This window comes from Amphibalanus amphitrite, unplaced genomic scaffold (genome assembly GCF_019059575.1).
Source record: "Amphibalanus amphitrite isolate SeventyFive unplaced genomic scaffold, NRLGWU_Aamphi_draft 000583F_arrow, whole genome shotgun sequence".
In the NCBI taxonomy this organism is placed as follows: Eukaryota; Metazoa; Arthropoda; class Thecostraca; order Balanomorpha; family Balanidae; genus Amphibalanus; species Amphibalanus amphitrite.
In genome coordinates, this window is record NW_024882077.1 from 62389 (window position 1) to 72029 (window position 9641).

Sequence of the window (9641 nt, forward strand, 5' to 3'; positions counted from 1 at the left end):
CACCTACCTACCTTTCTGCACTCAGCAGGAAACTTTTTTTAATCCAGATGATAAAGTGCAAGGCCCTATATACTAATAAAGTGTGATTAATTAATAATTCACATCTCCACATCTCCTCAGAAACAACCCACTGAACTCTATGAATATCTGAAACCCCTACAAAAATAACTGAAACAAAAGCGCCGTTTTCGTCTCGCTAATTACGTTTACATTAATAGCTAATGTGCTGCATTGTTTAATTTGCAGCAGAACGTTTGTTGATCCTTTTCTCCTGAGAGCCTAGGCATAACATATTTAATATATTTCATTTTCCTTAAAATATTTTACCGAATATTATTAAGTGGTTTTATTTCAAATGAAATAATAATTAAAACGAAATTGGTGTTGTACAACCGATTTATTTTATGATGATCTACCATACTACATGATAATCAATGACGTCATCTTACCAAAAAATCAAAAGACGTAGAATAAGGATTTATAAAAGCTTAGCATGCTCATTGGCAAAACGTTTTCTTGTTTTTTCGCGGTCGCACCGTGCCGTTTTCGCGTTTTAATTTTCCTTGTTCTTCTTCCTTTGTCCTTAACTTATCCTGTGGTTCCAGAGTCCCTGTCCTTTCCATTTCCTTTTAAATATATTTTTAATGCTCATCCCTATCCCCCAGTCCTAACAGTTTCAAATTGTATTGCAATAAAATGTTTTGAATTCTTCATATATAACCTATCTACCTTCGTTGGTACTGTTGGTAGCCAGTGACACATCTAGGCAGGTAAGTAGGTACCTACCTGCTTTCCTGCTGTCTTCATAAAGCATACCTAATGAAGTTGTCAAATTTGTAGCACATTTTCAACACTTTCATATGGTGTCAGTGTGGCATGTAATCTAGCTAGGTTCATTATGTTCATGGTTCAATTCAGAAGAGCTCCGCATAACTCACATAAGAGACAGACGGGGGCTTTACATGGGGTAGATGGCCTGATGACTTAGCTGGAATATGGCCTAAATTAAATTGACAACTTTTAGGTGAAAGGTGGTGATTTGGGTTAAGGGGCGTTTGTTGAAGTCAACTACTGGGTAATTTTGCACCCATTAAATGAAACTTCTGCTCCAATTCTACCCATTGAACCTCATTATCATGATCCACCTGTCCATCACTAGGTATCCTTCCTCATTACATAGAAACTTTGAATGGCATGGCAATTTATAATTTTAAATGACAATATTTTTATGTTTCTTCTGTAGGTAGGTAGGTAGGTAGGTAGGTACACCAGACTGCTATGGACACTTTTCCAAGTTGGTGGGGCAAAAAACCTAATGTATATCTTGGTTTGAGTCGTTTGATTGAGTTGATTGATTCCTTTCATTGTCGCGTTTGAGTCGATTGAATCAATTCCCGAAAACTGCTCTGACTTGATTGATTTGATTGGTTTCCCAAATTTGTCGTGATTGAATTGATTGCTATTGATTGAGTCGTATACAACCCTGCTTACTGGTTCACAGGTAAGCAAATTAGTTTGATGTCTTTTCACCACTCCCCGAAAGCATGCGTGACAAAAAAAAAATATATATTTTACAATTTACTACCGTCCTCAGGCGGGAGACACAATGACACCATTTTTGAAGCTCTAGCCTCATTTATCCCGCGCCCCGTAGGGCTATCGGCGGACCCTACCACCCGTGGGGGGGGGGGGGGGGCGTTTCGGCCCCCCTCTAAGATCTCGGAAATTTACCAGCCGATTTTCGAAATTCAATCGGCGTTCGATAGCCCCACCCGGAAACTACCTTGTGACCAAATTTCATTGACCTTGGTCAAACCGATAACATCACAGGTCAGGTCAAAGGTCGGGTTTTCGCCGTTCACAGGCATTTCAAGAAATGCGTTGTGAAATCGAGTAAATTGGTAATTTATTGAAAACCATCGATGGTACATTGTTCGTCAAACACATACTTTGCTATCTGAGGTCTCTGATATCAGATCAGGTCACAGCGAGGTCAGGTCACTGGAGGTCACAATATGAATGTGTCGTTTGATACATGTTTTATGGTCCATTTTACATGACAAATGCGATTATTTGGGTTAGGCAGCCTTTGGGGCCAGCCTAGGTCACGTTTTGGTGAAGGTCAGGTCAAGGTTAGGTCAAATTAGGTCAAATTTAAAAGTTGATATTTTTGCATAAAACGGGTGTCCATTCGATGCAGCTTGTCACGGGGAGTCTAATGACGGTCTTTGTTTTGCTCTACGAGGTCTAGAATTGTCAAAAAAAATGAGTTTGAAAATTTGACGTCATCATTTTTGAACAGTTATTTCGCTATAACTTGGCCAAAAAAAAACAAGGTATCGATCTGAAATTTGGTATGTAGATAGAAGACGGTAGGCACTATCACATATATTCCGTTTTTTTTTCGAAACTTAAAAAAACCTTTTTGATTTTTTGGCTAATATATAAAAAAAATGTTTTTTGATTTTGGGGTGTCAAAACTCAAACACTTCAAAAATCCGAGATAGCTTTTTTGTAGCCCTGTCAATTCTACACCTTTTATGCCTTCATCATTTTTCAGTATTTTCAAAGCTGTAGGCCTGACAGGTCTTCTCGCGAAGGTCTTCTTTCGGTCGAAAATGGCAGAACATTGACGTCATTTGTGGCCAACCTATCATAGCCTCTGGAAAAATTTTTGGTCACAATTTGTAAAATTGATGCCCGAAGGGGTCCTGAAAGTTTAGTGGCGATGTCTCCAGCCGTTTAGGAGATATCGACGGAAAGGACAGGGGGGCCGTTTCGCCCCCCCCCTACGGGGCGCGGGATTTATGTGCCAAGTAATTAGCAAACACGTAGTTTGACCCTAGTTAACCTCAGTTGACTCGACCCTAGCGTTCTTGTACCTTGTAGATACCAAGTAGATATAACTCAAGGGTGTAGGTACAACACAAAAACGTTGAACTTGAGAACAAAGCTCTCATTTTTACACATTTAGACCCATTCGGGCAAATTTCCTTAAAATTTGTCATGACCTCTAGATGACCGCAGGTCATCTGAAGTTGAAAAAATTGGTGGTGCATATCGTGGCACTCGGTGAGCTAAGCATATCTGGCAATTTTGACTCAAACTGATGAAGAACTCTAGTTTTCATCAACAAAATAGTGCATTTTTAATACCATTAAGCCAACGTACCGGTATTTGTAACCATGTGACCTGACCTGGGGTGACTGGAATTTAAAACTCCCAGGTCATGTGACACATAAATGCTGCAAGTCGTGTCTGAAATTCGGTAGCGCTACGTGCCATTACACTTGCGCTATCAACGAAAAACTATGTCATTCTGTTGCCGCTAAACTAGTGCAATTTTCCCCTGACCTTGTACCGGTTTTTTAGACTTGGTGACCTGACCTGAAAAGTCTGAGACTTTAAATTTTCAGGATAGGTGCCAAAAGGCTGCCCCAGGGGGTATACCAAGTTTGGCGGCGCTATCGCGCCGTTGTTTTTACGTTATATGCGAAAAACTTTAGGGAGGTTGCATCCCCCCTCGCCGGGCGAGGGTTATTACGAAGCTCCGGCGATCATAAGAGGCAGAAGGGGCTAAACGACTGTTCCTATGTAACACCCACTAGTTAGGAAAAACAATAGGCACGTTGACTCGGATATATGTATTTACGAATTAAATCGATCATTAATCATTGATGCACAGGTAGAATAACACCTACTATAACAACGCCTATTATAAAAACATGACCAATGCGTTCACGTTGCACACATTTCGCACGATCTTCTTCGAACGTAGGCACAATGCAGATGATATGCAGCGCTCAAGCATGGCATTTACTTCATGGTTAACTTCAGTCAGCTTCGTGTTTCATCTACTCTGCCCTACCGTCTATGCTTGATGACACCCACGGAACAATTCGATTGTTTGTACCTCTGTGCCACTGCCTTGGCACAGTACCCTATCCTTTCAAATCACCGCCACTGCCCCTGCTGTCTTGACTTGATGCGTCGCTCGGCTCCACGTCCTTTCCCGTGTCAAAGTGCTGCTGAATCTGCTCCAGCGTCTTGCCCCGCGTCTCGACCAATGTCAGCTGTAAGATGACCGCGCCGAAGAGACAGAGACAGGCGTACATCCAGAACGTACCCGCCGGGCTGATGGCATCCTCCAGCGGCTCAAAAGTCAGCGTCGTCAGGAAGCAGGTGCCCCAGTTGAAGAAGATGGCGATACCACTGGCGAGGTTCTTAACATCAGGTGGAGTGGAAGTATCTCCCCTGTTGGGAAAGAGAAGAATTCATAACTTGAGACTTCTTTTGAGGGACAGAGTGTGCCGATTCACTGTCATATTATGTGGGGCAAAATCGAAAGAGTCGTCAAGAGAGTGAAGGTCCCGGGCAATGCACGTGGCGTTGCCGCTACCTGACCGCTTGGAACAGTGTAAGAGTTCCGGTTAGCGCCTTGGTCCACTGGATGTGGTGCTTAACCCAAACCAACCAGCCAAGAGAGTGAAGGGCTGACCCTAACATGCAGCTTTATTCTAGTCTCACCCATGTAAAGGTAGGTAATGGGGCCGAAGCCGATGCCGAAGCCCAGGAGGAAGACAACGATAGACGTCAGCGGCAGCCACTCGATTGCCGAGACGTCCTGCCCAGTGTCTTTTAGCCTGAAGAAGACGCCCAGGACCACCAGGCTGGCTCCTGTGATGACAGAGGAGGCCACCAGGAGCGGTTTTCGGCCGCGGCTATGCACTGCTGCCACTCCCAAGGCTGTGGTGAGTACCTGCCAAATTAAAACAAAGAAACAATGGAGATGGCTTGCACCTCAGATGAAAGCAAGGAGATGTTCTGACATTCCTTGGACTCGTTTTAAGCTGCAAAAAATGGTCTTATCAAAAAGGGCACTTGTTCGGCGTTCCGTCATTGATAAAAGATGCAGTTGACGATATATTTTCAACCAACTACATGCACTACACAAAAATGCAGCTGACAACAGTCATGTAGTTATAGTGACAACGTTCACAGCAATTTGTGCCAATGCCTTGGATTTCACCTTTGTAAGCCCAGCTGGAGTCCATGGACCCGCCGGCCTCAACGAAGATATCCGTGGCGTAGAAGGTGATGACGTTGTTGCCGCAGGCCTTTTGCAAGATGACCACGAACAGCGCCAGGGCCAGTGGCCGTCGGTACTCTGGCCGCCAGAGTTCGGACAGCGCCGCCTTCCCGGTGGCCCGGCCGGTGCCCAGCGCGGCCAGCTCGTTCTCCACATCAGCCAGCTCTCCGCGCAGCCAGCGCAGCGTTGCGCGCGCCTCGGCCAGCCGGCCGCGCTGCGCCAGCCACAGCGGCGACTGGCAGCTGAGCGTCACCAGCAGCAGCCACAGCGCCGACACGGCGCCGGAGAGGACGGCCAGCAGCCGCCAGTCGGCGTACTTGCCCACCACGTACGACAGGAGCACGCCCACGTTGAGCTGCAGTTCGAATACTGCGCCTGCGGGGCCGCGGAGTCGCGCCGTCGTCACCTCGGCTAGGTAGGTAGGTACGACCACCGTGGTCCAGCCGACTGCGGCGCCTGTCAGCAGCCGGCCCAGCAGCAGAACGGTCAGCGAGCCAGCGTAGGTGACCAGCAGCCACCCCAGCACGGCCGGCAGAGAGACCAGCACCAGCGCCGAGCGGCGGCCCAGCGCCTGCATGGCGCTGCCGGCCAGCGGGGCGGCCAGCAGCGCGCCCAGCGGCACCATCGAGCCGACCAGCGAGCCCTGCTGGTCGGTCACGTGCAGTCGAGAGTCCCTCAACTGTGGCAGAGCGCTGCTCGTGTAGCCCAGCGCCAGGCCCACCGGATAACCGCCGAATGTCGCTGGAAAAAGAGGAATCTTAGTTTTTCTTTGTTTCCCTTCATCGAAAAAGTAGATCTGTTCTCCCAGAATCCAGGTCGGTGCAAGAGCTTTTCATAACCGACGACCCGTTTGGGGCCCTTTCGCCGATAGCTTAAAAACGGCTGCGAGTTTCGGCTCGCCGTTTTCAGTTCTCCGGACATAAATTTTTGCGCAACTCCTGAAAAAAAAAAATGTGGTCTAGGTCATCTCAGGTCATAAGTTATAGCGTTGAAACCGAGGTCATGTTTGGCCATTTTCGGTCGAAAAAGCTGCTCGCGAAAAAAAATCGCAGAAGATTAGAGTTTCAATCCAGATACTTAAAAATTGAGCCGTCAGTGAAAAATTCAGGCAAACTAAAGGGCTATCTTGACATAAAAAATAATAACAATATCAAGAGTTCGCGTTTTTCTTACTCCAAATTTCGATTTCTTGACATATTTTGAAATGTAGGGATATTTGAAAAAATAAATACCTCAGAGAGCACCTTACTGCCTTTCTACATGCCAACACTGAGCACAATGTTTCAGAGTTCTGGGATCCCTCATGTTTGGGGACAAACTGCAGTTATTTTTTGTCACTTTGATTAGTTTTTTGGGACAATTATGATAAGTTGCTTAATTTGGAATCAATAGGTATGCATAGAAATTAACCCGAAATTCCGAAATCGCCCGTGGCTTCAGCCTTCTACTGGTGGCGCTTCCGACCAGTGTGCGCCGCTCCGGGGGATTTTTTTTTAACTTTACACCACTGTGACTATATAGAAAGGTGGTTCACCGATTTACTTATTGCTCTTAAGTCTCACAAGATGTGCAATTCAATTTTATGTCAGTAGTGAAAATTTGTCGTTAATGGAATAAGTGCCACGTGATTTATTTGCGAAGAACAAGAGGGGCGGGCGAAATTCACTTCCCCTTCCACTGCGCGTGTTAACATCATATGTAAATGAAAATGAAATTATGAAAACTTATGAAAATTCAAAATCAGCAATAGTATATTTCCATAATTCAATATTTCAATAATTCAAAATCAGCAATCGTCTTATCGCCCGCTCTCTATCCAACAGACTTACCGGCTGCAGCGGTGAGCAGCTGGTGCCACTCGCACGTGCTGAGCAGGCCTCTCGGCGCCATCAGAGGCGTGCGGGGTGGGTGTCACAGACCCGAAAGGCACCGATCTGCCGGCCTCTACACCGCCAAGAAACACTGTCAATCACACTGGGGAGCGCGAGATCCCTGACGAGCGTGACCAGTAAACAGAGTGACCAGCTGTACATAGGGCGAGCCGTCGGTGGGACACTGCAGGACGTGAGTCGCTTTTCACTAAGTATGCCTGTATTTCGGCTGACTGGTGAAGTGATTTCCAATGTTGTCGCTGATTAGATACGATGCGAGATGAGAGGCGAACAGAGGCGTGCTAACAAAACTAGACGCGTTATATAAGGCGGGGCTATTTGATGCATGACAATTGAAGAGGTCATATAGAGATAGCCCATATCCATATCCATTATTCAGCCCAGATTCACTCCGGACTCGGGACACCTCAGATCAAGCTGAAACTTGTACACAATAGAGGCCATGACATACACAACCCACAGCCAGAGCCATTCGGTGACACTCCCAGCCGTTTGACCTGCAGACGTCAGCAAAGGTCACGTGTGCTGACGTCCGAGTCATTCGATGGCACTCCCAGCAGTTTGACCTGCAGACGTCAGCAAATGTCTAGCTCCACCCAGTAGAGCTAAAGCACTACTATGGACGTCAAACCCCTTGAGACCTCACTTTTTTGCGATAATTCTTAAATGCATCAACTCTCGTTGATAATATTCTGGCAATGTGTGTTTCAGAACCTGCCGAAACTTTTATTACTAAGGTATTTTGACGCCAAACGATTATGGAAGGTACTTCTCATTCACTCGTAATGCTAAGGTCAATTCAGGCCCGGGCAGAGGCTTGCGCTCGGCCACACACGAGCCCCGCCACCAGCGCCATCTGCTCTAAATGTCATCTACCAGCGCCCGCTACCGCTACCAGCTACCGCCCATCATCAAGCCTGAATGGAGCGAGAGACGCGAGTGACCGGTCGCCGGGCAAGGAGCGCCGGAGGGGTAGGGCGGAGCTTAGCGCTGACGTCATTACGTGGCTCCGTCCCATGAGTGCGTAGCCTCTACCCAAACAGCAGATTCGTTCCGTGAAATTTAACATTACGAGTGAATGAGAAGTACAGGTCTCGCGGGTTTTAAGGGTAGGTTTTGCCTTTCCGGCTATATCTTTTTCGTCTTCAGCTTTGTAGGCTTGAAGATGTGACCGATTTATTCGTATAGCTCCCTACCATGATCATGGAAAAAGGTTTAACCGTATGCCGGATAGTTTCGGAGAAATTTAAAGAAAACCTCAAAATCCGCCGTTTGGGGCATTCTGACCGCGGCTTCCCTGCAGTCGCCTATGACTACAGTGGCGCCACCCAACGGGTAGGACGCTGAAACACAGAGGCATGAATGAACCCAGCGCGTAGTAAACGTTGAATGGAAGCGGGACTCAGCAGAGGCTATCACTGCGGCCCGCGCGCAGGGCGTCCTTGGACAACGGCCGAGCCCTCGGGCGGTGAGGCTAGAGGTCACGAGAGCCCGGCGCTGTTTGGCGTGTAGGGAGGGGTGAGGCGCTCGCCGCCAGTCTTGTAGCTCGGCCGGTGTGGCATGTCTATGAAAGCAGGGGTTGGGAGGAGCTGGACCAGGGTGATAGGTTTAGGCATAGAATAGAATGGAAGCGTGCTGAGGCCAGTGTTACCAACAGAAAAATGGCCGGCTGCCAGTATTTTTTTTTAAAGTCTCCCTCAAGGTCAAATAATAATCCCTAAACATATAATAATTAATGATCGGAAAAAGTAACCGCTATGGGCAAAATATTCCGGCAGCCGGCGATTTTGCCGTTGGTAAAACTGGCCTCAGATCAACTAAAAATATCTTTTGCTTATTAAAATGCATCTATCATTACGAAATAATCCACAATAATTTATTGAGAAAGATACAATGAATTGTATTTTTCCGATGTTACCGTTTTATAACAATTATTATTTGCACTTGAAAGGGCGGTCGAACGAACCCCTCCTCTCATTTTTCTCGAACAACTCGCCATAAGTGGCGGATCGCCACGTAGGGGAGAGCGGGGCAATGGCGGACGGTGGGTAATGCCGGCCACCCATCTCTAGTGAGTACTTTGTCCATCACTAATCAGCTGATGTTGTTTACATTTCAGTTGAGCGCCATTCTAGCACGTGGTGCAAGTTTGTCACGGTAGCTCCATTATTTTCATTTTTATAGCGTTAAATGTGTTTTTCGCATCTGATTTTTAATTTTTGTTGCATCTTTTTGCTGACTGTGAAATGTGTTAACGCATTTTCAGAAGTGCTGCTTTGCAATGACCTTCAATTAAGCCTTTCTTAGGAGACTGCTGGATGTGAGGCGTTTGCGACGCAATGCCTTTGACTGCTGCCTGCTTTCTTAAAATAAAGCTGACCTCGGGGTAATACCGGACACGTGTCCGGAATGACTCCACGCGGTTTTGTTTGCGACTTCTGTCGTTAAAGCTCAACGTTTCGGGTTGCTGTGTTCACGGCTGTGTTAGTTTGCTTGCTGTTTCCGGTTGTGTTAGTTTGCTGCTCTGTTGGCGCCGCGCTGTTGTGTTGCAGCGAGTGCAGTGTTGTGTTGCAGTGCAGTGCACTGTTAACTGCTGAATACAGTTGTCGTTTCTTAATTCTCACTTAAAGTTCCATCGAAAGAACGGTTTAAGGATGAAT

The 9641-nt window shown here is 46.7% G+C and overlaps 1 protein-coding gene across 1 annotated transcript; it reads right to left on the bottom strand.

Moving 5' to 3' along the window:
- Nucleotides 1-3941: 3941 nt before the first annotated feature.
- Nucleotides 3942-6979, bottom strand: LOC122394281 (facilitated trehalose transporter Tret1-like). The gene is made up of 5 exons (XM_043391034.1): nt 6919-6979; nt 5030-5830; nt 4528-4746; nt 4400-4406; nt 3942-4254 (listed from the first exon to the last, which is right to left on the bottom strand). Exons 1-5 carry the CDS (start codon nt 6977-6979, stop codon nt 3942-3944), a joined length of 1401 nt encoding a protein of 466 aa, XP_043246969.1.
- Nucleotides 6980-9641: the final 2662 nt, after the last annotated feature.

Bases quoted from the DNA above. Each gene is read 5' to 3' on its own strand.
- LOC122394281 (XM_043391034.1), bottom strand. From the start codon at position 6,979: ATGGCGCCGAGAGGCCTGCTCAGCACGTGCGAGTGGCACCAGCTGCTC. The intron at 5,831-6,918 runs GTAAGTCTGTTG...CTCTTTTTCCAG, and splicing joins GCTGCTCACCGCTGCAGCCG to CGACATTCGGCGGTTATCCG. The intron at 4,747-5,029 runs GTGAAATCCAAG...TACTCACCACAG, and splicing joins CTCCAGCTGGGCTTACAAAG to CCTTGGGAGTGGCAGCAGTG.